This window comes from Corvus brachyrhynchos, unplaced genomic scaffold, assembly GCF_000691975.1.
Source record: "Corvus brachyrhynchos isolate BGI_N302 unplaced genomic scaffold, ASM69197v1 scaffold310, whole genome shotgun sequence".
Taxonomy (NCBI): Eukaryota; Metazoa; Chordata; class Aves; order Passeriformes; family Corvidae; genus Corvus; species Corvus brachyrhynchos.
In genome coordinates, this window is record NW_008236213.1 from 1,979,876 (window position 1) to 2,007,710 (window position 27,835).

Consider the following 27,835-nt stretch of genomic DNA (forward strand, 5'->3'; position numbering starts at 1 on the left):
CAATGCATATCTTCTTTCCACCATCTTATTATTTATACTACATCCTGTTCTGTTGTTATTTCCCATGTGGGATTGTATCTAACCACAGTAAGTGGAATTTCTTAGGAAAGTTAGTGATAAAATGGTGTTCTCTCAAGGGCCTTTTGGGTTTTGGTAGGTGAGGTTTTGGGGGGAGTGGGATTTTAATGTTTTTTTCTTTTGTTCTGCATGTTTATTCTGATCCTGAAAGACTACTTTTGTATTTACTTCTAAGACAGATTGGAACATGTGCTAAATTTTCACTGTCTTTTTTCTACCCCCTCATAAATATTTCAGAATTAATTAGGGAAAAAATTAATCTCTTCTTTTCGTAGTAATTGTCTTCTTGAAAGTTCTTAAATCTCTGAACTAGAAAGATGTGGAAGATGGTGATTTTCCCTCTTTTAAGCACAGTTCAGGGATTAACATAGCAAGCATGGATATATCCCAGCAAACTGTTGGAAAAATTCAGGAAAAGCAAGCAGTAGAAATTTTACTAGTTCAAAAGGATTTACCTTCATTGTCAAGAAGGGCTGCATTTTTACTGTTTCCTATAATGATCAATGTTTCATGTTACTGAATACATCTGGTTTACCTTCTTCTTAAAAAAAGGGTTATAAGTGGACCTTGAGACTGTTGGCAGGTTTTGATCCTCAAAGACTTGGAAATCTCTTGAGAAAGATTTTCTTGCTCTCAAGAAGACAGATCAGATAATGTTCTTAGAATACCACTGGCTTCACCACACAGCTGAACTAGTCATCGGTAAAATTCTGGGGTTTTTTTTTCAGATCGGGTTTTTTTTCATGACATCTTCTCAGCAGAGCTTTAGCTGGTGAAATGGCAATGTCTGCCCAGTGCCACTGCTGGTCTGTGCACTTCCAAGCTGTCCTTGGTCAATTGTGAAAGCAATGGCATCACATGTGTGCTTCTGACAACAGGACACTGGGCTCAGTGACATTCCAGGTCCATTGCCATCCTCTTTTCCTATCTTCCTGATAATCTCATACAGATGGAAAATCAGTAAATGCTAAGTGAGATGTTGTGTAGTCTGTTGCTATTTCCTTTATCATTGGTTAGGAGATATGCATCTTTCCAGTACAGGACAATACACAGGAGTCAAGCTGAAATATTTAATTTGTGCTATAAGCTAGAAACCTGTACTTAATTGTCTAATAAAGGTGGATTTATTCACTGACTGAAGCTGAAAATACTTCAGTTGTGACAGAATTTAGTGATGCTGTCTGTATGAAGTACAGATCACTTTACTGTGGCCAAACTTGAAATATTTATGAAATTCTATATAATTGGTGATTTTACAAAAGGTTTTGATAGCTTATGTGTAAGGTCTCTAGAGATCATGGTATATTTCAAATGTGTTTTGCTTGTTCCAATCTAGATTCAAAGCAGACTCTTTTTCATTGAAAAGACGTTTTCACTGATTAGTGATTGTCATTTCTGTTTCATGATATTCTAGGCAGTCTTCACTGATTTGGAGATTCTTGCAGCAATTTTTGCCAGCGCAATACATGATGTAGATCATCCTGGGGTTTCAAACCAGTTTCTTATCAACACAAGTAAGTTTGATGTTCAGTGGTTTTCTCAAAAATTTGCTGCAATAGCACCTGAAAAATACAGTTCATTCCTTGTTTGCTTCTCTCTCTAACTTTTCTCAGTAGATAGATGTTTATATTTTAAACCTGATACTACTTTGCATTTTTTGCAACTTTAGAAATAATTTACATAGTACTCTCTAGCAAGAATTACTGAAGTATGAACTATAAACCTGGCATTGTTTCAATGTATTGCATGTTGTCTCTCCTGGAAATATAGCTGATTTATGTTAAATAAATAAATGAGGAGAAAAATGAAGGAAGATTAAAAAAAAAAAAAAGGAAGACAAGAGTTTATGTGTTCATATTAGAAACATATGATATGACCAAGGATAGAAATTCAGAAAGCAGAAAAGAGGTTTCTTTTTAGCAAACAGACTGTCAGGCCCATCTCTCTCTGCCTGGATCCTGTACTTGGCTTTTGATCTCTCATGCCTTGTGGACTGAATTTCCTCAGCCTGTCTCTGCGGCTTTGATAAACCTGTTTGGTTTTTTCTGACCCTAATGTCATCTCCAAATTTGAAACCCAGTGTACTTCTTTATTTCTCAGGGCTGTTGTCTGCAGCATTGCTGAACCTCTGTCCTCTCCTTATTCTTCTACTGAAAGAAAAACACTGCTAACTTTATTGAACCTGATCATGACATATTTACTGGTTTGTTGCCCCAGTGTAACCTGCTTGGATTTCATTGACTTGTGTCACTATTATCAGTGGGTAGCACTTTGTAGGTCAGTACAAGTTCCATCATACTATGTTATTTCTTTTGCTGACAACTTCTTTTATGATAACTGACCCAGAAGTACAGAGTTAAAATAACACTAATAAACCAAGCACAGAAGAAGAAAAAGCAAAAGAAATAGAAACATACCTAGAGTTGTGTATTTGACCCACCTGGTTGCACATTTATAGATACTGTCACTTCTGCACATGGGTGAATCTATTTCACAGGTGCTAAAATAGAATGACCCCAAATCAGCAGCAGAGTTTGAAGGGAGCTCCTCCTCTGACTCATTGCTGCTGTAGATTTGAATGAGACATTCACTTCAGTTTAGTCTCCACCTAGTTTCATTTGTCTCAATGGCCTAAAGGCCACTCTATAATGAAATTCAATTTGATGACTCATCTGCATAGAAGAGGATTAGGATTGACTCTGGATTTTTTGTGCTTTACTGGGGACCAGTACAGTTCAGCAGTGTAGTATAGGCAGAGAGTGAATCAAGCTTTGTTCAAAAAACAGTGTATAATACCTGAATTCTTAAGAGTGGGCATATGTAAGTAAAGTTTTACTTTGTTTGTTTAATCAGAAATTGAGTACCAGTATATACTGCTGGCTCCAAGGTTCTACGAGGAAACCAATGAATTGTTCAAGTTTAAGAGGGATAACTGTCTAGTTGAAGGGATGAGTGGTGGTGCTTAAACCTTTCACTTCTAGTTAGACAGATTGAAATTCAGCTAATACAGGAGTCATTCTCATGCTGATAATTACCAGCTTAGAAAATATGTCTTTTCTCAATTCAGCTTTTGATAAAGGAGGCTTACATGTCAGTCAAGTAACAGCACTAATTGAAACTGCTGTTGCAAGGCTGAAAGAAACAGAGAGATTTTGTTCCTTTAAAATTGTTCTGTATACAGGGAAGAAACTGCAGGGACAAAGACAGAAAAAGATCATCTAATGCTGGTTTCTCAAATCCAAAATTTTCCTAACCTCTAGAAGATAATTTGCTTCCATCTAATTTTGTTTTCCAGTGAACCGTACAATGTATTAACATTTCACTAAGCGTAAGAATACATTTGGAAAAAACCATAATAGATTTAGTTACTTAGAGTATATACATATTTGCCATGTTTTTTTCTTATTCTTTATAATTAGTCTTGTGATTTTTATGAATATTGTTTTCCTATTTAAAGTCTATTACACAATTGTCAACGAAACTGATACCTTTTGAATGCTATTAAAGAACAAACAAATATGAAGTATATTAGCATCAGAGGAGATGCTTATTTTACCACTGTAACTGTCCTTGCTGAAAAATATTCTTGAATCTTATAATGTGTTACAGATGTTACTCGGGGAACTTTTGTCCATTTTCACATCCATTTTGAAGTTGAGTACATTTTAGCTGTGTCTGTAGCTCCAGCTCTTCCAAAGTACTTTGGCAAAGTGGAGTGTTTTGCAGTTGCAGCTCATCAGAAGGCTGTTTGAAAGGAAAATAAACTAGTGCCTGTTTTCTGTGTAAGAAAAACAAGTATGAAAGCTTTGTGTATGTTCTGTGAAAGATGAAAGAGAGATAGATCATTTGCAAACTTGCTTTCTTTCTACTTCTGCTGTTACGGTTTTGCTGCCTTTGGGATAAGGAAAGTAAGAGGAAGACTTTCCTGATTCGATGGATTGTTTTATTCAAAACAGGAGAGGAAGACAGCCGGAGATTAGATAATGAGATTAATGAAATCTGAAGATCAAAGCTTTTAGAGGCCTCCTATTGAACCAGAGGCATTTTAAAACATAAAATCATTTTCTGCTGTAAAAGAAGAAAAGAGGACAAAGAGTGGAATAGACTGATGTATGTTCAGACTTAGGCTAGAACAGCTGTAATAAATAGAAGATAATATAGCATGTGAAAAGTATGATTCCATAAAAAGTATTTGAGTTTTTTGTGATAGATATATTTACAAGCTGTATCTTAAAGCATATGCAAGCTGACTGTGCAGTATTCCTGCGTAAAAGCTAAAGCTGTGCAGAAAGTTTGGTAACTGCTTTGATTAGACAGAGCTGCCTGTTCACACAGCCATATGGAGTGACTGAGTAAAGAATGATTCCATTGGAGAAGGCAGCATTACAGACAACATCAAGCACTGACCACGCTCAAGCATGAAGCAGCAGGCAAGGCCACTGCTTGCAGTTTCACACCACATGACATTATGTGGAAAAGACAGAAGCATAGCTGTTACCATCCTACCAGCCTTCAGTTGTCATGAACTAATGACTGTAAGCCTAGTTCACCAGGCATCTGAGTATCTTAGATAACTGCAGAAAGACATGATTTGAAAACCAAGAAGTGTGCTCTCTGCAGCAGACCTGCAGAAAAGCCTCAGCTCTGTATTCTCCAGTCAGAGTGCTGGACAGCTGAAACTTTTCTAACAATAGAATTTTAGGTGTTGTGATGGAGAGAGGCATGAGAAGACAACACATCAGAGTGTGTTTTAGTTGAGTTGTGTTTATGCATATATTATGCATATAATATTTTCTAAGTTACCTCATGCAGATATGAAAATGTATCCTGAAAATTACCTTCCTTATATTTTTTCTAACTTGCCACTACAGGCACGTGTACATGCATCATTACAAAGCCTTTTCTTTGTTTTCCTCAACATACTTTGGCTTGACCTAGTAAGATATTCAGTCAATAATCTGTAACTTTCAGGGCTGTTACTAAAAGTTTATTTGTAGATCTTGTTATGCATGAATTTGAAAAAGATCTTAAGGTTTGGTAGAAGCACAGCCTTTAGTAACGTTCTGCCCTGCAATTGTTATTGCAGATTCTGAACTCGCCTTGATGTACAATGACTCATCAGTACTGGAGAATCATCACTTAGCTGTGGGTTTCAAGCTGCTGCAGGAAGAAAATTGTGACATTTTCCAGAATTTGACCAAAAAACAGAGACAATCATTGAGGAAAATGGTCATTGACATTGTGAGTTTTTTTTGAGTTTGATCTTCCACAGAGCTAGCACACTGAATAATAAAGCACAGAAGCATTTTATGATAAATTACATGTGATCAGGCCTGTAAACAACGAAGTGAAAGTTTGAAGTTTTCTCATGTCTTACCCAAACATGAATAGTGTGTTCTTTTAAGTTTCAATAACTGTCTATGCATTTTTAGAAAGTAAACACTTCTGTTTCAAGCTGGTTTTGTACTGACATGTATACCATTCTACCATCAGTTAGAAATTTGCTACTGAATTAATAAGGAATTTGGGCTGATCTGATCATTCTGAACAATGCTGAACAATGATTTTGTCCTATTTTTAAAATAACTGAAATGAGAACCTACTATTATGAACATACAGGACTCATGCTTGTATCATGTATTCAGAAATAGGAGCTATGGGTTCCTCCCAAAACTGTTGATTTATATGTTCAAATACTTTTTTAAAAACCCCAGTAGAATCATTTACATAGTGTTCGTTTTTGTTTGTTTTTTTCTAGGTTCTTGCAACAGATATGTCTAAGCATATGAATCTACTGGCTGATTTAAAAACTATGGTTGAAACGAAAAAAGTGACCAGTTCTGGTGTCCTGCTTCTTGATAACTATTCAGACAGGATTCAGGTAAGGAAATTCATCTGAAAATGGTCACTTGCATTACGTACTTTATAACATTGTTCTCCCCATTCTCCAGCACAGATTAGAGCTGTCTGTTTCACACCATAACCTGCTACTTCCCTCTGTTTCTTTCCTGGTCTAAGTGACATGGTCCAAGTTACTCTCTGGGAGACTAATGAAGTGCTAGAGTAGTTCTGGACTAAATGAGGCTTTGCCCTTCCTTTCAAATTGTCAAAAAGTGATTCTCTTTCTGACAAGGATTTTGTGACCTTTATAGCGGCAGAAGCAGCAGAAGCCAGGTAATTCATGGATATTGCTACAAGTATGAAAAACACACAAGCACATAAGTTTTTGCTGTTTAGAATAAATCTTGCTTTACATGTATTTTCAAGGTTTTGTTTTAGAGTCACCAGAAATGTATAAAAAAGGAGCTGCTGTTCTTCAGGGTAATAACACCACAGGTGTTCAATCTATTCCAGGTTCTTCAGAATATGGTGCACTGTGCAGATCTGAGCAATCCTACCAAGCCACTCCATCTCTACCGCCAATGGACAGACAGAATAATGGAGGAATTTTTCCGTCAGGGAGACCGGGAAAGAGAGAGGGGAATGGAGATAAGTCCCATGTGTGATAAGCACAATGCATCTGTGGAAAAATCACAGGTAATTGATTTGACAAGGTAGTTCAACCTTTTAGAAGAAAAGGATGGTACACAGTCATATTTTGAATAATTTCTGAATTTCCTTTTCTTCCTCTGAGTTAATTAATTCAGCTCTTCAGTAGTAAGTGAGGCAATCTGAGACCTTTACTGTGAAAACCTAGTACATGGCAGTATGCTTGCTGAAGGGATTCCATCACTGTCCTGATCTGAAAAGCAGCATACATGCCAAAAGAGATTACTGTACAGCTGATTAGGGTTTCCTTCAAAATCAGAATTAAATATAAAGCAGGTATTTGGCTCACTAGATGCAGTGGAGTTGTTTGTAATGAGCAGTTCACTTGAAAACAAATCCTTTCCATGAGCTTATCCAATATCCTGAATCAGACTTCTGAAAAGTAAAAGACCTTATCTATTATATAAACTAGTATGGTTTCCTTTCAGCCACCTTTAAGGTATCTTTTGTCTCTTACTAGCATAATATTTCTCATAACTTCCATGACTTATTCATTTCTCTGTGAATAATCATATTCTTGTATTATTTGCAACAGGTGGGATTTATAGATTACATTGTTCATCCTTTGTGGGAGACATGGGCAGATCTTGTTCACCCAGATGCCCAGGATATCTTAGATACACTGGAGGACAATCGAGAATGGTACCAGAGCACAATCCCTCGAAGTCCCTCTCCTGCACCTGAAGAAAAGGAGGAGGGAAAGCAGGGTCAACCTGAAAAATTCCAGTTTGAACTAACACTAGAGGAAGACGGTGAGTCAGACACTGAAAAGGACAGTGGAAGTCAAGTAGAAGAAGACACCAGCTTCAGTGACTCCAAGACTCTTTGCACCCAGGATTCAGAATCCACTGAAATTCCTCTTGATGAGCAAGTAGGGGAAGAAGTAGAAGAGGAGGAGAACCAAACAGCAGAGCCTTGTGTGGTAGAAGAACATTCTCCTGACACATAACAATGAAAACACACTCTCTTTCTCTCCTGCTCTCTCCCTTTCTTTCCCTCTTTCTCTCTCTTTTTTTTTTCTTTTTTTTTTTTTATGGCGGGGGGGGAGGGGAGGATTTTGGTTTTGTTTTGGATTTTTTATTTTTATTTTTTTAAATTTAGGTAATGATTTCCAAAGTGTATGTCACATACTAAACCATGGTCAGAACTTGGTGTTACCTGCCAGAAGGATTGTTGATCAAAACTGATGTTGATGACTCAGTTTGGCACTCAGGAATATTGTAACCAGAATTTTCACCTCCACGGTGTCAGAAAGGAGGGGGAGAACATCCATTAGTTACATTTTAATAAGGTCTCTATTTGGCAGATTCCATTAAATAAAGCAAATGCTTTCAGAGGCGTACCACCTGCCAAACGAATGTTGGTGTGCTTTGATAGTTTTTGAATTCATTGTATTGTATTGTAAGGTATTGGATAATAGATAGATTAATGTAGAGGAAACAGACAGAAAAAACATTGAGGTTCCTACTGGAAAACAAATTCACAAAAATAAAGGGACACAACATGATTCTGTTACCAACAGGAAGATAAGCTGTGAAAATTGCATAGTTTTCTGATTTCTAATCTGAGACATAACTGAAAAAAGTGTGACCCAGTGGGTTGCACTAACCTCTCCATTTTGTATAATATGTGAAACAGAGATCTTTTTTAGAGCTTACTTTTTATTAAATATACCGAGGTATTATATTTAAAAAAAAAAAACGATTTTCATCTGCCACTGATTTTTTTTTTTCCAAAGAGTTACTTACAAGTTTTCAGTACAAATCTGTGCTACACTGGATAATACTTCTAGGTTTTTTTTCTTTAATTCCTTTTTCTTTTATTTTTTTGGCACCTTAGAATGTCATGGTAATATTGAGCTGTAAAAGTCTATTATTTTATATATTCATGAGTTCCATGAATATTTTTTGTGTTACATAAAACTTTTTCAGTATGATAGCTTTTTTCGTTTATTTGTTTTTTCACCACTATTTTCCCAAATGTGTTAGTGGATTTATATAGTGCTTTTGCCCTCATAGTGGCCTGATCCTGCCAACTCTGTCTTACTACAAGAAGTGGTCCCAGTGATACCAGCTAGGACCACTAACACTAGGATTTACAGGACCAGAGCCTGTAAAAACAGTAATGAATTGTCATCAGTAAAAAAGCAGCTCTTTTGCTATTCTAATAACAATTGTTCCTCTGAAACATGGTTTTTCAGACTACTTTTGCCTGGGAGCTATAGACTGCTAAATCAGAACAGACTGATAAAACATATGAAATATTTGTTCTGCTGAAAAAAAGCATTAGTGTAGTATCTCCAACTTAAGACTCCCAGTAACTTTTAATCTGGGTAGCTATCTAGTTAAACCATTTGCTAATCTGAGAGGTGTACAACATAAAAATAATGAGTAGTGTTATTTTTTCATGTCTTTGTTGCAAGAAGAGCCAGGCCAGTCTTGTCTTTTTATATTATTAAGTAAGTGGGCAGTGCATCATGAGAGTTGTAGTTTACTCCATATTATTTCAATCTTAGATCTTTTCATCCTTTTCCCTGCTTGTGCTAAGGGAATCCTGCCTTTCAGTTTGATTGGTACTGAAGGCTACCATAACTTGGAAAGCTAAAGGGAGGTAGGAGTTCATATTTGTCATTTTTCAGTCTTCTTGTTTGGTCATATGAAAGAAGAGATTTTATTTCCTCCTCTTTAGTCATCACTAGAATTGTAGTTTTGAGTGTAGAAGATGGGAAATAGTTTCGTAGGGAGGCTAGCAGACTCCCACACTCTAAAATTCTGTTAAAATGACAATATCAAGATAATTTCTTAATAAAAGGTGATAGCAGCAGCCATTATTTTCCTTTTGGATTTTTTTGGTAGCAAATTTGCAGCTATGAATACAGGTACTTTTAAATTACCAGAGATCTATAATAAAAGCCTGTTTAAAAATAATTGGCTAATAGTTCAACTTTTAAATGCATTTTGCATTCTTCTATATCCAGGTCATAATTTTCTTTACCATTAGCCCTCACAGGGCCTTAGCACAGAAGATGCAGAAGGAGTAAAAGAATGAAGATAACTCATGGGGTTTTTTAAGTTTTGCCTTTTTCTTTTTTTTTTGATTCTTTTTTTTTCATCATTTCTTGCTGACCCTGATCCATCTGAAAGTCCTTTTAGCCCCCAAGAGTGCCTGGAACCTCAGTAGTGGAAAAGCAATATAAATTCCAGAATAACCAGTAGGACCTGGAAAGTTTTGTTTCTGCACTAATTGAAAGTAAATGAACATAAACCCATATTGTGAGATATACACCTGTACATGTGGACAATCAAATCATAGAAAATGATACCATTTCTTAGAGTTGGGGATATAATGCACTGTACAATCTTTTTTTTTCCTCTTTTGCCAAAGTGTGTTTTAGCATTGTACACTGCTTTAAAACAATACCATTTATAAGTGGCTTTATGTGTTGTGAATATTTTTGCCATTAAAAAATGCAGTGAGTGGATATTGAGTGGGAGGAAAAAAGAAAAATCACCTTGTTTATAACAGTACACTTTAGCTTGCAAGTTGCTGTACTCAGTAATGCTGTATTTAAATTCTTAAATTGTTTTGTGTCATTAAAAAATGATAATGAAAGAATATCGATAGAACAAATAGCATTCAGAAGTTAAAAAAACTTGAATGAAATGGATTTTATAGAAAGCTTTGACAGTTCTTTTGAAACACATTATTTATTTTTTGTGCCATTCATTTTTCTCACCAAATGACCTTACCTGTAATACAGTCTTGTTTGTCTCTGTTTACAACCATGTATTTATTGTAATGTACATACTGTAATGTTAATTGTAAATTATCAGTTCTTATTATAACATCATCCTTGTCAGGGTGGTGTTGCTGTATCTGGAAACTCTTGGTGAGAGAATGACTATTGTGTATACATATTCCTTGTACATTTCTTCTCCTGTAATATATTCAGTGTCACCATAGAGCTCATTTATGGAAGATTTGAGAAAAGTATAAAATACATAAAGATATATTGATTAAAAAAGCTGCAGGTCTTTGGTCCCAGGGCTGTGCCTTAACTTTAAACAATATTTTCTTGTTTAGCTGCATTTGAAAGTAAGGTAGCCTTGGGGCTAGGGCTGGGCATTTCTACCATATTTTTAGTTGCTAACTGATGGGGGATACTCTTATGAGCTAATATGCGTAATACTACAATAAACTTTCATTCTTGACCCTGCTGGAAGTTCAAGCTTTTGCAGACTTCTGGTAATGTAATTGTATTGTCTCTGAATATCTTTTTACAGCCTGTAATTGGGGATTATTGCAGCCATTTTTTGCTCCTAAAAAAGATAAATAATTGATGCTGCATTTCAGTGCTGAAATGCACTGAAACAGCTTTGGAAAGCATCTCTAATAAACATTTGATTTTAATGCATATTGTGAAATGGAATGATCAGAATTAAGAGGGTGTAACTCATACACTTTTACAATTGTCTGTAATGTTTCTTCTTTAGTAGCACAAATGATCACTGTATAAGTAGAATCCATAGTAGGATATACAACTTCAGTCTTGGAAATGCTTTCCAATATTAGTGTTACAAGTAGCCAAAGTTTATTTTATATAGGTGTAGCTAAAGCTTTGTGCAGATGTGTGTAGCATAGTGCACTAGCTCTACAGAAGAGCAGTAAACTGTTAGATGTTTTAATAACACTACTATTAGGTTTGCAGGTTGGACTGAGCAACTCTTGCTGTTTGACTTGTCACATTGCTCCAGACAACTCAGAGCTGGTATCATTGAATTTGCCAGAGTGAGGTAAATACCTCTTCTCCATTCCAGTGATGCCCAGCCCTTGTAACTTGCGACTTATTCATGAAAGGAGAGATTCTTTTCCAAGAAAAACCAGAATCTCCTTTTTGACACAAACTGTAGATTTTAGCAGCCCTGGCCCAAAGGAATTCGAATGCTTTTGTTTTATATAGTCTAAAAGGGACTCTACAACAACAGATATCCTGAACAATTTCTTGTTACTGTTTTAATTTGGTATTTTCTTTGGGGATGTCTTGAGAGTGGCAACTTGTGTGAACATTGCACATGGCTATTCTTTCACTGGTTTCTTAGCCTCTCTTACAGCCTATGGGTTAGTACTGTACATCGATACCTTCATATGAAATTTTATATGCAATGGAAATAAAAGCATGTGTTGATTCTGCCTAGTTACTGTATTTGATTTTTTTTTAAAGTTAACTTTTTTTACATGAATCCCATAGTTTTGACAGCTTAAAAGAAAACATATTTCCAGAATAATTTGATTACCGTATTTTGTCAGAATAGTGTTTCACATAGATAATACAAAATAAACTTGAGCAAATCAGAAAAGTCAATCAAATACGGTATTTCTTAGGGAGCCTAATATACAAAGGTGTGATATACAGTTACACTGGAAAGGCATACAATCTTGGTTTTCAGGAAATTTTACCAGTGACTTAAGTGGTTTAAAGAAACTAGATGTCTAGAGATTGTCTAGATGAGCAATACACTGGGACACCATATAGAAACTAAACCAAACCAAACCAATAAAAAAGTACCACAAACATTGTCACAATCTCTGTTCCAAATGGGTGATAAAAAGAAATTGCTCTTAAAAATAAAATTCGTAGTGTTTTCTTGAGGAAGGAATATAGTCTTAATGTGAGTCCAATTCTTAAACTGGCTTTCAGGCACCTTTTAGGTGCCTGGCTTTCAGGATCAGTGCGAAGTTTTGTGGGACTCTTTGCTTAACTGAAAATAGTTTCTTGTTGAATAAAAAAAAATCTATGTTCATGTTTTTCTTAAGTCTCTTAATCCTTCTTTGGATTTAGGAGTAGTTTGCAAGGAGAAGGAATTCTTATGACTCCTTTTTAATCACACCTTTGTGTCAGAAAATGCTGGCAAGTACTGTGTGGGGTAGAGGAAGGGTGCTGCGGTGGGTGGATAAATTAGATGGTGTTTGTCACTCCTGTCAGGCTTCTCCTCGCATGTTTGATGTGGTGATCTGTTGACCATTTGCTTTTCCTATCCCATATTGTTCCCCTTCCCACTCTCCCCTGCTCTAGCCCTGGCCGCTCCCTCAGGTTCTCACTATTGGTTCCTGTACCCCAACTCCGCCCAGGGACCGCCCCTGAGCCCCTGACAAAACCCCCCTGCGCCCGGATCATGAGGTCTCTCTGCCTCTGGGGGTCGCTGGGACAAGATGCGACTGTTAAAAGATCCTCTTAAACCCCCATGGAAAGACCCTTCTCACCTCCTTCACCATCACTGGTTGTAAGGCTGACAGCTGCCGGAGCAAAACCGCGGAGCCGTCCAAAATGGACTGCGGGAGGGCAACCATGGTCGCACTGCCCTGAGCAGCTCCGCTGAGCTCTCAGGGAAAGCTGCAGCTCGCTAAACTAAACCTAGCACTACTACAGTTTCCAGCACCCCTAATAAGAAAATGGCTTGCATACATCATGGCTATTGTTATAAGGAAGGAGTCCCAAATTATTGTTGACCGTACTGAAACCTTTTCAGTAAGCAAATCAGGTACCATAGCCATGCATAAGCCTGAAGCTGGCAGCAGTAGCTCATTGCTTCCTTCCTACATCCTCTCGCACTATGTCAGTCTCTGCGCATGGAAATAATGAATCAGAATAGAAAAGTTTCAGAGCAAAAGCAAAATGTATCCCTTGTTTCAGTGCAGACAGCTGCTGCTGTAGCAGTTCAATGTGTTTTTGAACAAATTACTCTTCTATTTCCTAATGAGACAAATAGTCTGCATAGCTGCAGCTTTGTTTGCTTAATCTCTCTGCAACAAGGAAAATGAAAGTCACAGCTACTAGCACACGTAGTGTTTACTGGAATGATCAGTCCAATTTCTCTCCAGCTGTGATTAATTTTGCTTAGGTTTTTCCACGAAAAAAGAAATCACAAAAGTTCAAAGATGTTTAAAAAGCCTTTAGTTATGAAACATAGATTTAGAAGAAATCTAAAGATTTTCATTATAGGCTAGCTGTGTTGAAATTAGTTAGAGTAGGAAGGAATTTGGGCCCAGCTAGAGTTAATTAAAATAGTTACGAGAGCTGGACCTGAAATGGGTTTTAAGATGTTAGTAACTGATTACTAAATAACTGATGATCTGTCATTTGCATGTTTGCTTAGCTGTGCTTAGAACGAGGAACAGGAACATTGATAAGTTGGTGTACGGAACAAGGCCAATTACCAATTTCCTCCCTTTGTGGGAACCCATTCAAAAGTCACGCAAGAGGAAACTTAGAGGTCACTAAAGTAATTAGGATTGTTAAACTTCAGAAAGGCAATAAGGTCAAAATGAGGAAGATGAGCATACTTCATCTTTTTTGGGACCACTGACACAATTCAAGACCTCCGACTCAATTCAGAACACACACTACGCATGCTTAATGACATTTAACCTCATTTCCATACAAAGTGGAGAATGGGAGGTGTTAAAGTTATGAACATGCATTCGTATTTTGGATAGTCATAGTTTTTGGAAATAAAAAGCTTTGTGTTTGCTTGGATCGGGGCCCTGCGTCTTAGGGAGCTATCCCACGCAGTGCCTGGCACAAAATAAAACATAAAAACTTTCTAACTCTAAACTGTTAGAGAGATTTTGTCCATCTCAGTTGGATATCGATATTAAATCAATATTCATATTTTGGTAAATCAGTTAGTTCAATTTAGTTTAGTCTGAAGAATAAATAAAATCTCTAGCTTCCTCCTGTCAAACTGGTTGAGAAATTTGCAAAAGTAATAAAGGGACATAGGAAGTCCAAATAGAAATCAGAGTGACAAATTGGGAGCAAAACCTGAGCAGGGAGAAATACTCTCCTACTAAAATAATCTCATCTCATCAAAGACATTCCATAGCTTGAATATGGACATTAGGAGAACTGAGTTTAAGTTTGATTTTTGTCTCAGTTCCCTGGATACAAAGCTGTATCTTTTTTGCCTTCTTGCAAAGCAAGTATTTTGAGTTCCTTGAAGTTACTGTGGTGCTGGTAAAAACTGTATATGCAGTTAAGATATACATATAGAAATATAAAAAAAAAATTTGATACAGTGCAGAGTTAATCTCATCTTTAAAGACTAAAAATGTGGGATGACTGTCTCAGACAAACAAGCCCTTCGTGTGGGAGACATCCCATCTGAGTAAACAGCCCATAGTGAAAGCAAGAGGGAGAAAACGTAGGACACTGGATAGTGTTAACTGTCTAGTGCTGATGAGCTGGGCAGACAGCAAATACAGGTCAGAAACTCATCAGTCATGTTTCTTCCAGTCCTACCTCCATCCTTCTCTAACATTTATTGAGTTCAGATGCCTACAGTATCAGCATCTCTAGTATGTAGTGGAGACCATTTTTTGTTTATTTGAAGAAGTCTGGAAAACAAAGTAGAGGTTTTGCAGCATAGTAGTAGTCAAACTACAGTAGGCAAGTTTTGTACATGTGTAGTACTTGGCTTGCAGCAAATGTCTGTAAGCCATCATGGCATGGGGCTAGGCAGAGACTGTTAAAGCTGGCTTAAAATCCTCAGTATCTTCTGATAGTTGAGACTCCAGAAAACTAATAGCCAAATCTCTTAAGAACTTAAGCTAAATTTGTTATTTTACTATGTTCTGGTTTGTCTGGGGTAGAGTTAATTTTCCTCGCAGTGGCTGGTATGGGGCTGTGTTTGGAATTGTGCTGAACACAGAGTTCGTAATACAGAGATGTTTTTGTTATTGCTGAGCGGAGCTTACACAGAGCCAAGGCCTTTTCTGCTTCTCGTACTGCCACGCTGGTGAGGGGACTGGGAGTGCTTGGGAGGCTGGGAGGAGACACAGCCAGGACAGGTGACCCCAAATGATCAAAGGGATATTCCAGACCATGTGACATCATGCTCCATATGTAAAGTGGAGGAAGAATGAGGAATGGGGGGACATTTGGAGTGATGGCTTTTGTCTTCCCAAGTCACCGTTACATGTGATGGGGCCCTGCTCTCCTGGAGATGGCTGAACACCTGCCTGCCCATGGGAAGCAGTGAATTCATTCCTTGCTTTTCTTTGCTTGCATGTGCATCTTTTGCTTTCCCTATTAAACTGTGTGTACCTCAACCCATGAGTTCTCCAGCTTTTACTCTTCTGATTCCCTCCCAGTCCCATTTATGGGGGAGCAGCTGAGTAGAGCTTGGTTGATGGCTGGGGTTAAACCAAGACAAGATCTCATTGCAACCTATCAAAAGTGGTCTGTCTGGGGTTGTTTTGAAGTGGAGCATGAAACCCAGGGAAACACAAGAGTAAGGAGAGAGACAGGGGAAATATGTTAAGGAAATGTATGGGGAAAAAAAGGAAATAAAATGTTTGAAACAGAGATTATTGCAATCTGGCCCAGGGTTTTGACATTTCTTAGTGGGGATACAACCTCCACCTGTGCCCTCTGAAGTCCCCCTACACAGTAGGCATCTGGGCCACCACACGAAATGAGGTGAACTGAGGGCAGAGAGGGACAAATGTGAGGAAAACAAGAAAAAAGCCCTCACTCAATGATTGGCTCTACCACAGCCACTGCTGCTCTGGGGAAGATTGAGGAGCTACAAGTCACAACCAAAAGCCCCCACTGTGATGTGTGTCTGTTACACACTGGTGTTCTGGGCTGTGCTGTTGCTCCTTGCCCATGTAGGGGTGCAGCCAAAGTCCCAGCTTGGTGCTCATTGCTCAGTGGGGCACATAGGCTGTGGTGTCAGCTGCTCTGAAGTCACTGGAGGGGTGGATATCAGTGCCCTGAGGCTGAAATGCACCACCGACACTCTCACAGGCGCTGTCAAGAACAGCCACCCCAGAGAGAAACCTGCTGTGCTCCTGTGAGTTGCTAAGGAGTATCGCTGTCCCCTTGCTTGGGGCCAGCCAGAGTACTTTGTAAATTTGAAAGCCTTTTAATCTTGTTTTCCCAAATGGGAGTCGGGTGCTACACTGTTTGGAGCCTCTCATCTGTAACACTCAACAGCACAGCAAGGCCAGGGCAGATGTGATCCACACATAGTGTCCCCAGCAGGAGCTCAGAACACGGACTGTCTCCTAGCACCTTCCTCCACAGTCAGCAATTACTAATAATGAACATCATTAGTATTCAATTTATTCATTAATCTGTCCAAGCTGAAAAAGCCTTCAGCAGCATGACTTCTAACTGAACTAGTTATGGTTTGGTTTCTTTACCCTGCAGGTAAGTAAAGTAACTCTCAAGTTCATGCTTCATTAGAAATACTTGATATCATTGTCCATTCTTTCCTCACCAGAATTCCCCTCATAAATATTAAAGCCTTCGTGCTTCTTCCAGGCCTGCTCTTGTCCAGAGAGACTAGTGGGGACTCCCTTTAAACATACGTTGTTGCAGAACCATTCAGCCTTTGTGTCTGAGTAAGTTGGCAACAGGCCTCAGACCGTCTGGTCAGCTGGGTTTGCTGGTTCCAGTGTTCCACCAGCCAGGAAGAGTGGGAGCCCCCAGCACTGTTTTCTGCTGGATGGCTGCAGCAGCAATCCTGGAGCTCCTCTGCTGCAGATTGGCTTGCACAAGCTGCCAGGTGGGAGAAACTGTGGGTAGTGGTGCAGGATGTTTCTCTGACAGGTTTGATGTACTGCAGAATCCTCAGGGCTTTGTGCTTGGAGAGTGGTGAAAATCACAGCCAAGTGCAGTGACACTGTTTTTTCAGGAGGTGTGTGGGGGGCATTGCGTAGCAGCCAGGGTGATGTTTTGGGATACCTGTACTATTGTTTACTCACATTCGACCTAAAATTTTGGAGGGTCTTTTTTAGATAAATTTGAACGATTTTCTGATGCATTTCTGCAGAATCCTGCAGATCTCCTTGTAGTTGCAGCCCTCCCTGGCATCACTAATGATGTTTATTTTCCTGGGGAGCAGACATTAGAGTTGGGCTCCTTTTAGCAAAAAGTATCCTCACGGTGGTACCCAAACTTTCCTCTGCTGCACAGGCTTCAGGAGGAATAGAGATGAAATCCCAGTGCTCCCCCTCCCCTTTCAGTTGCTGCCCAGCAGCAGCCAGTGTGCTCCCACTGCTTTCTGGGGACAGGTGGTGCCCCTGCAGGGACCCTCGATGCAGGGGTGGCTGTGCCACAGCCTCAGGCTGCACATCCTGCTGCTGTGCTGCTGCCACTGCGCTGTAGAGGAGCAGCTCAGCCAGACACTCGCTGATGCAAAGGGGTTTTTTTGTGCTCATAGTGGAAGGAAAACACTGCTTTGGGCACATGCTAATCTCTACACATTCATTTCAGTACAGAACAGCATGTTATTGTGAAAAATAGATTAGGAAGCCTTTTGAAGTAGACTTCCTATCCAAAACCCCATGTTGCATTTCCAGGTATCGCTGTTGGACTGTTTTGTATGTGACTTGATGGTGTCATATAGAGACCACTCTGCCTCTGATAATTTGAAGTTTCCTCTAGCAGGATAGAGCTTTGTACCTGATTTAGGAAGAAAAAGGGAGGGAATGGGGATTTAATTTTGGGCCACTGCAAATCCAGAAAACCTGAAAGCATTAGCAAGGATGAGTATGAATCATTCCTTTCTTCTTTGTGCTACTTCAGATGAACTGCTCTTACGTTCAGCTTCATTAATAATTAATACAGTGGGGAAGCAGGGCTTGGCCGCATTATCTTCTGTCACAGCCAAAGGGCATGTCTGCAGATCCACACAGCTGCTCTTACTCCAAGGCTCTGGGAAGCACTGCTTGGTGTGTAAGAGAAGTGAACAGAAATCTGTGCTTCTTGCTGTAGCTAATAGTGGTAGGTGACAAAAGGTGAAGGCACCATACAAGGGGAAGTGAAGGTGATGTGAAAGCTCTCCAGGAGGAGAAAACAAGCACACAAAAGGGAACACAACCTGGACATCTGCAGCACGGCTTGCACAGCAGCATAATCGTGCTTGCTAGAGGAGAGGGAAGCATGAGGTTTCTGAGAATCTCTTAAATTACAGCTAAAAAGGCCTGAGTTTTTTCACGAGGCATGTTGCAGCAAAATAAGGACTGCCCAGGCCTTGGCACCCTGCAGCCTCCTGGCCTCACTCTGCAAAGGTACCTGGCTCTGCTACTTGCCTGGTCCCAAACTCCCACCTGGCCATCTCTCAGGGATTGCTGATGCAGGGAAGTGCACAGGGGCATAATTTTGGCTGAGGAATTATATTACAGTGAGTATCTGAGCACAGAGGGAAGTGGTGGATAAAGGGATGCTGGGAACACCTGTAGGGTAGCAGTAAAGCTGCAAATCCAGCAAGTATTGAGAGACAGGGGCCACAGCTTACTTACAGGGTGAGGGAGGAACCTTCTGCTGTCACACTCCTGGGACAAGGAGGAAAAGAGTCCTTGGAGGACTGTCTACAGGGTGGGTTATATAGAGTAAGTCAGGCCCTGGAAACCAGCAGTGGTGAACACTGGGATGGCAGATTAGGATCATCTTTTAGTTGTTCTACAACTTATTTTGTCATCTCTTCTCACCAAGATAAAGTAGCAACTTCCTCTGATACATAGGGAAATTAATGTCTGAATACTTTGAGGAATTATCCCTGTCAAGGTGGTGGGTTGGTTTTTGGTGGTGGTTGGTTGGTTGACATCAGTTAACAAGTTCAGTAGAGGTGGTTGTGTATGTCTGCAAGTTAGGGCTTTCAAAAAAGTTTTTACAGTACAGAAATCACTGCTACTTAAGTGAGCTTTTAAAACTAGTTGCTTAGGGCAGATTACTATGTTTCTAATCTATGCTTGGTGTGAAAAAGCATATAGATGCATATGCACCTATATATATATTTATATAAACTTGTTGAAAAGAGGAAATTCTGTGTGAATGCATGGATGAATACACTTCTCTTGTGCAGTTGTGCTCTGCAGAAAACCAGAGCCCTCCACAGCCAGTTGGTGGGTCTGCCCTAGAGTAATTCCAGCAGTTACTGGGAGAGAACAAGAGAAAGGACATCCCTTGCATTCCATCAGCAAGAAGGAACATGTGAATGTTTATTGACAGATGCAATGCAAGACCTGCAAACTCTGACTGACCTCACCTTTGCCAGCAATAGAGGCTCCAGCGGGGAGCTGTGCACTGATGTGGCTGGTCCCACAGCTGCAGCTCTGCTGCAGGGGTGTAGAGGGCTGGGGGATGAGCACAGTCCTGAGGCATCATCCCCCTTGCTCTGGATATAAGCAGCAAAGTGCACATGCCTTAGAAGCAAGATTTAAGACAGTTATGTAGCTAAGCACACACACACAGAGGCCCGTACAAGCTCAGATGTTCCCATGATATATGTGGGAAACACAGCTCAGACATTCCTTGAGATGGCTCACAGTAACAGAGACAGGGGGAAATCATGCAACAGAGCTAACTCTGCCTGCACTTTAAAAGGGTGTCATATACTCCACATTGGGGTAGTCAGGAAAGTCTCAAGGATCAAACAGGTAATTTCAATGATTGAAATAGACTGTGAATCTGACACTCAGTTAGACAAATAGAGTAAGTTCACAGACCCATTGGCTCAGGGTTCACCCTAGCTGCAGAAAAAGTGAGATGGCCATGGGGTCACAGAGGCTGGCTGTGCAGGCTAGAGTGGGTGGTAAAATACTGCATCCTCTTTTTATTTATTTCCTTTTTTTTCTTTTTCTTTTCCCTTTTTTTCTTTCCTATCTAAATGAAGAGAGAAAGCAGAGCTAGCTCTCTGATAAAAACAGAACAAAACTGCAGAATCTGTTTATCCGTGGTTTTTGTTAATGACAAATTTATTGGAAGTGTAGTAGTGCTAGGTTTAGTTTAGCGAGCTGCAGCTTTCCCTGAGAGCTCAGCGGAGCTGCTCAGGGCAGTGCGCGCCTGGTTGCCCTCCCGCAGTCCATTTTGGACGGCTCCGCGGTTTTGCTCCGGCAGCTGTCAGCCTTACAACCAGTGATGGTGAAGGAGGTGAGAAGGGTCTTTCCATGGGGGTTTAAGAGGATCTTTTAACAGTCGCATCTTGTCCCAGCGACCCCCAGAGGCAGAGAGACCTCATGATCCGGGCGCAGGGGGGTTTTGTCAGGGGCTCAGGGGCGGTCCCTGGGCGGAGTTGGGGTACAGGAACCAATAGTGAGAACCTGAGGGAGCGGCCAGGGCGAGGGGCAGGGGAGAGTGGCAGAACAACGTGGGATAGGAAAAGCAATGGGCAAACAGATGGCCCCAAGTACGATTTGATAAGGCCTTCTTAAGACCCATTGAATGAGTCAATATGTGAAATCCTTAGTTCATCTGCAATGGTCAATAAGTTTCTTGGATATCAATGGGGATCCCATGCAAGCCTGGAATTCGCAGAAGCAGCTGTGGTAAAGAGACTGGCACCCCTGTCCTACCCTTCTCCAGGGACTTACTGCCAGCATTGCTGCCCAAAACCATGTTTACCCCAACCCCCTTTAGACTGTGGTTTCACCCTTTGGCCCAAATAACGCACATTAGCTGGGGCACTTTTAACAACAGAGTGCTTCTTTGTCCTGCCAATCTTATGCTATGCACAGCAGGCAACGGGCTGCCACGGTGGCTGTGTTAGCAGCATATTCATCTTCCTAGCTTACACACTCCCATTCCCAAACCTGTTACCTCCTTTTCCTGACAGGCACTGAAAAAGAAATTAAAAATCTCCTCTTCCAGTAGTTAGGCTGCAACAAAACCCATTCCCCAAAGTGATGCTCACCCTCCAGGAGGAAGGGAGGAGGTGGAAGAGGTTGCAGAGTCAAAGAAGGGGCCACAGCCTCCGTCTGACCACCCTCCAAATCCATTCCTTTCACAGCTCTATAGAGCTAAGCCACTTGTCAACTACATTTTAAGTGCAGTTCATCATATTCACCACATTTCACTGTCACTTCTCACATCTTTCCTCTCAGCAACTCTTCACACTCACAGCTTTGCTGAACTCATGGGTCCTTTCCTTTTAGGCTGGAGCATTCAGTTGTTTTTCCCTGGTCCCATGAGGTTTCTTTCTTTGTACTTTATATGTCATCATCTCAATACCCTCACACTTCCAGTGGTTTTTTAAGCACTTCCTTGGCTAAACTCTGTGAAGGTTGTTACCCTACTCTCTTTGCTATTGCTGGCATGGGACACCTCTACCACGTTATGTTGTTTGGAATGGATACCTGAAGTGGGTGATACCAGTACATAGCAGACAAACACTCTTCTTGTGTCTCCGAGTTTCCTGGAAACAACCTCCTCAGGTGTTCCTTCCTGGTAAACATCATTCAACAACAGGTATTTTCAACCATAAAGTGTATCTTTGATGTTGCATTACAAATAAACCCATGCAGCATTTAAGCAAAAGGGTTTTGGCCCCGTTCTCTCATCAAAGCATTAAGCTGTCTAACTCCAGATTGCAGGAAGTGCTTGGTTCCTTTCAATGACCCTGGATGAAGTCCACACAGAGCATGTGGGATCTCTGACCTGCTTCCTGTACCCTTAGGGAAGGCCCTTCTCCCAGAGCACAGTCACCCACAGGGAACATTGCCCATGACTCAACCATTGCCGCACAAAGCCCAGCACTACTGATGACACTGACACTGAAGGTGGAGTTCTGCAAAGACACAGGAATGTGCACTGAAACAACTAATGTTTGGTGCCCGTTCCCGTCCTGTGTCTCTGCACAGGAAGGGCACCTTCACAAACAGTGGAGATGACGCTCATCAGAGAGTGCAGCAGCCAGTCCAGAGTGAAGGGTGTGCTATCATCACACACTCCCACCTTCCCAGGTAGGTGTAGCTGCATTCAGACCAACACTATCCACACCTTTGTGCAGGATGGAGTGGGAAGGGCACTGTGTGTGCACACAGGCTCTCTGCTGTTCAGTGAGCAGGAGGCTGTGGTCCATCAGAACAAGGAAAATATCTTGCACTGAAGCACCCAGCAGACATCTCTTCTGCTTGGAGAAATGTGACAAAAACAGCAACCAAAAAAAAAAAAGAAGGTAAAAAGCTGAGCTTGACAGATATCAGCACAGGAGAAAAGTTAAACAAATTCAAGTGCCCAGTAGAATTGTGGGATGGATCAAGGAAGACTAGCAGTGTAAAAAGTTTTAAAGGCTGGTTCTCAGTGCCTCGCGATCCAATTGGAAAGGGATGAAACCTCACCTGAAGCTCATAGTTTGAGCTGCATCTGGGGAAAGAACATCTTCTGGCTGCAATGAAGCTATTTGAATTTCCCTGGAAGAGACAGGGCAGAAGTTTACCACTAACTGCAAGGACACCTGTTAAATCTAAGGTTGTGTGATTTGGACCATGCTATGAAGCCTTGTTTGAGTCTATCTCTCCTCACACTCTACTTGGAGAGATAGCCACAACCAGAAGTGGGCTGAGTGGGAAGAAAGAAGTTTTGATGCCCACATGATGCCTCATTATGGGCTGTCTAGATGGGAGTCCTGTGCTCAGGCCACCCAGAACCAGGTCAGCAAGAGTGACTAAGGTGAGTGGTTTGTTCTCCTTCTAGAGGCGTTGTGTCTGCAGGCAGACAGCCCAGGCTCATCCTCTAGCCTGGAAAGTGGTTCATTGGATGGGTCTGAGCAATTTCATGCGGCACAAAAATGTACATGGGGCCACTGAATAGCTTCAGAGAGCTCTTCACAGGAATGTTTCAAGCAGAGAACAATGTCTGAGGGCAGTGGCTGACCTAGGGCATCAAGCTCTGACAGGAGCCTCGGTCTTGGCTCCAAGGGGAGGGGTCCTGCACAGCAGTAGAAAAGTAAATAAAAAGTGAAGGGCACTGCTGTGCAAGCTGTCATCCTCTGGCTCCTGGAGAAAGCCCAGGGTTTTGCCCTCTCCTGTAGAGGGATCTCCCGACCAAAGAGCAACCAACTGCATCCTGGGTTTTACCTGGAACATGGGGAAACCTGTGTTAGTATCCATGTTGTGTCTGGGTGCCTTAGTCTAGTCCTGATCATCTTCCCAGCATTTAATTAGAGACAGTATTGAAAACAGCATGCTGTTCTTTGCTGCTGAAATGAACAGGCAGCTGCTGAGACTGCAGAGATCGCTCCACCAGGTCCCCAGGACACTCATAACTCACTCACACCTAATATGGAGCAAGACTGGGGAGTCCCATCTGTCTCTGAAAGGATTCTGTCTGCCACACTGGAGAAGAAAGAAGAAAAGACGGAGGGTGGGAAGAGAGAAGATACTCCATTTTCTTTCAGGGATGTAGAAAAACAGTGACTGGAAGGCAGTTCTTCTCACAGTCTCTTGTCAGCTACCACTGTAATAAGCAAGTTTGCTGACCTAGTTCAGAGTCCACATATTAGGATGGGAATTGTGCAGCATGAACCATTGAACAAGCTCTTTGAAGGTGTATGTGTGCAGTGAGCCACAGCTATGTGAGCATGGGTGTTCCTCCTGGGCAATGCACACCGTGCCCTTCTGTGTCCTGGGTGCAGCCACTCAGAACTGCAAATAGGACACATGCCTTAGGGCTCCACCATTTCAGGAAGCTGCACCATGTGGAGACCCTGCTCCAACAGTCAAACAGGTGGATTCAGCCTTGACAAACCCCCCATCTCACTTGCATGACACATAAAATCCAATGAGCGAATATGCTACCTCAACCAGGGAGGTACAAAAACACAGACACTGCCTATGAATCACCTGCTATTCCTGATTTTGATGAATCCCCTGATACATGGGTGACATGTTAATGCCAAACCGTTTGAAGCAATGACTGATACCTCCCATCCTCTTTTCTCACCTCTGACTTTAGAGCAGGTGTATATAACATGCCAGAAAAGGGGGAAATTAAACAAAGCTAATAAACTTGTGTCTCTTTATAGGTAGGATAAACAAGGTAGTGTTGTTTTCTGCTTTCTCATTGTGACACATGATGATTATGGATATCTGTATAGAAGCAGCAGTGGCAGGGCAAGGCAGACATGAGTAACCTAATTTGCCTGCCCAGCTCTCAGGTGACTGTGTGTGATGCCCATTAAAGCATTGGGAACCGTACTAGCCTGTCCCAGACAAAATTACAGCACCCCCTTTCCCCATTTTTCTGCACCATAGGGTCGTCAGTCTGACCATGGCAGAGTTTTGCCTTGGGTTGTTCACATCCAGGCCACTTGGTGCTGGCTAGACTCAGCTTCCTTCTGCTGTGTGGAAAAGCTTATTCCCAAAGTCCCTCAGTACTGACATCCACTGACCAACTTGCAAACCCTTTTTTCACGACAGACTCAGACTTCACTTCCCATAACAGTATTGCACCTTGACCCACGCTTTTAATTCAGCCACACAGAAGGTACCCGGGTATGAGAGCAAAAATTGTGCCAGAGGCTGTTTATTTTACAAGTTACTCTTACAGCACTTGAAAGTTTTGGATGGATGGAGAATATGCAAAAGGATGAGCTTAACACATAGCCTTAAGTTCCTGCTTCCCTCGTGACTTGATGCTATGAACAAGCATAAGCAAGAAGATATTTTGGCTTGATGTGTCCATTTTTTTCGATACCCTGCAAAAGCTTGAGGTCTTTAGTTTGGCCAGGATCCTGTGCTCCACCCAGCAATTTAGGATGCTTGGAATACAGCAGGGAAATGAAGCTGACATATTTGCCACATTCAAGAGGAGGCCATGGTTAGGTCTGAATCTGTGCTGTCACCTGTCAGGACCCATGTAAACCATTGTGTGTGTAGTAGCTTCTCTTTCTTCAAAAATAGGTGTGATTCTTTCCAAGAATCAGTGCAAACTAGTAAGCTGTTCAAAACATTGCTCAAAAGTGAGACATAAGCAGAGCAGTGTTCTTCCTGTACCTCCTACACAGGTGCAAATTGCATCTAGCTCTCCTGTAACTGGAACCATAAATGTACATTGGAAATTTAGGCTCCTAATGAGAACAACAGGAACCAGAGAGTGCGTGCTGTAATTTTAGCTCATTGCCTCTATTGAATCACCTCCAACGCAACCAGCATCACATGTTGCATTAAGGAATGGCAGTGCCACCTGGCCATAACATAATTTAGTTGATTGAAAGTAAAAATCTTGCTATGTAGACGTCATGGGTCATGTGCAGTTACATGCCTAAAGGATGTTTTTTCTTTTACCTGAAGCTATGCAGGCTTAGAAACATGGAGAGTTTTAAATGCCTGCCATGGATAACTGATTTAAGCTTGCTTTCAGGAAGCTGATGGCAGTAAATTCATTTATGAAACTATTTTCTCTGAGTACTGAAAACATGTTCTCTAATGTGAAAACAAGCTGAAAGCCAAATATATGCACATTTGTGGGCATGAGAGGTATTTTTCTTCTTCCCTTTTTTTTTTTTCTCTGTTGGTATCTCCACCTTTTAGCAGCTCCTGTGGTAGGAAAACGTGAGATTTTCCTGGCAGTCAGCAGTGGGAAGCCAGGCATGTTGCCTTGAGATGTGATGCGTTCTTCCAGAGGTACTGATCGAAGTTGTCATCCTGAGGAATATAAAATAGCCCTGACCCGTGTTCAGATGTGCTCGTAGGTATAAAACCAGGCTGCACTGCTCCAGGAACTTGCAGCATTTTCAGACTTGAGAATGACAGTGTCAGAGAAAATTATTCAGTGTTTTAAGAGTGTTTATTTCATGCCCTTATGTATTCAAACTGTTTTTTTGATGGCACAGCTGACTAGCATGTGACTCATAAATGACGGTTTTAAAGAAGGTCTCTAGTTAGCATGTCACATGTGAACCAGGCAACATGTGAATCCACTGATGAAAGCCAGTGACACGATCTGGTGGGGAAGGAACTGTCAGTCCTGGTGATGGAAGTACTGTAGATACCGAAAGTGGAGGGATTCTTTGTTGGTTTGGTGTCATTAAGCTAAGAAGAGCCAAAATCCCCCGCTGCGCCCTCATCTATTTACATGTAGTTGCTCAAAGCAGTTTGACTAAAAATAGAAAATCTTCCAGTATTATATTCAAGTAACTGGACACTTTTCTTTTAAGCTCTTATTCCAAACTGCTTCATCTTTCTTTTGGAGCAACTGCCTCTTCTGAAGAGACTTCTTTCTCTAGAGAGCAGTTTTTGTCAGAGCTGTACTGACAGGCTTCTCAGCTGCAATATAATTTATTCTTTTGCTAATCATCATCTTCAAAAGTGAAATTTGCTTATATGCAGGAGCTCTGTCTGAGCTGGTAAGACAGGAAAGCCCCTGAGTGTCTGAGCAAGGACACAAGGATGCTTCTGAGGACAAGGAAGTCCCACCTCAAGTCTCTCCGTTAGACAATGTGCAGGTTTCCATGCTGAGTGAGGAATCAGCCAGTGTGGCTGTCACAGTGCTGCTTAGCAGCACATTAGAGCAGGGTTTATTTGTATAAAGAGTATATGAGCGTGGTCAACACCCTCCCTAAATCTGACAGAGCATTTCTGTGTGGGAAAGAGAGCCATCTTTGAGGACCTTAAACTAAGTAACAACACAGTGACAGCGTGGGTTCCTAGAAAGCCTTGTTGTAGTGCAAGAGGGACACAGTTAAGTGTATACAGGTAATGCTTTTGTGTAAATGGTCTTGGGAAAGAAGTGGATGGTGCAGGTACCTGATCCTATGCTCTGTGACATAGAGGAGAGCTGATAAAGCAAACAGATCTTTGAAAAGTAATACCGATGCAGTTGCTTCTGGTTGACCAGAGACATAATATGAGACTACAAATAGCTGCAGCCTTTTCTGAAATTATTGTACATGGACACCTGCCTGGAAAGCTGCAGACCTGATAGCAGTGTCTTAGTCAACTCAAGAGTAGCTGGAGACTGAATAGGTACAGAAGTATGAAGTACACAAATTACTTGTTGCAGTCATTCCTTACTACCACTGAAGCCCTCCTTCTCCTCTAAACCAAGCTGAAATGAACCCAATTACACCAAACCCACCTGCAATTGTCTTTCTCTCCCTGTGTCCCTCTGGTTTTGCATAGACTTTGGCAGCACTTTGTCAGAGTTCAGCTTTTGATCTTCTCTTCTCTATACAGTACACACTGGTTTCCTAAATCTTAAACAAATATGCACCTGAGGCACACCCACAGATATCAATGCATATAAATAGCAGAGTGAGCATTTAAATGATTAAGGATTTTTTGGTTAGCCATTGCATCCTTACCATGTCCTAAAGCAAGTAGCACACCTTCTCGCCTGCACACACTGGACTTCGTTCTACATGCAGCAGCACTCAAATGCCCTTTTAGAAAATGAAACACTGTGAACTGGTAACATTGGAGT

At 41.1% G+C, this 27,835-nt stretch overlaps 1 protein-coding gene across 1 annotated transcript in view; it reads left to right on the top strand.

Annotated features, from left to right (window-relative positions):
* PDE4D (phosphodiesterase 4D) overlaps positions 1-11,821 on the top strand; it is a 558,454-nt gene extending 546,633 nt beyond the window's left edge. The window contains exons 14-18 of the mRNA XM_008642936.2: positions 1,493-1,592; positions 5,165-5,319; positions 5,837-5,959; positions 6,433-6,615; positions 7,163-11,821. Coding sequence (XP_008641158.2) covers positions 1,493-1,592; positions 5,165-5,319; positions 5,837-5,959; positions 6,433-6,615; positions 7,163-7,576 — 975 coding nt within the window. The 3' untranslated portion in view covers positions 7,577-11,821. The remainder of the gene's footprint in view (positions 1-1,492; positions 1,593-5,164; positions 5,320-5,836; positions 5,960-6,432; positions 6,616-7,162) is intronic.
* The last annotated feature ends 16,014 nt before the right edge of the window (positions 11,822-27,835 follow it).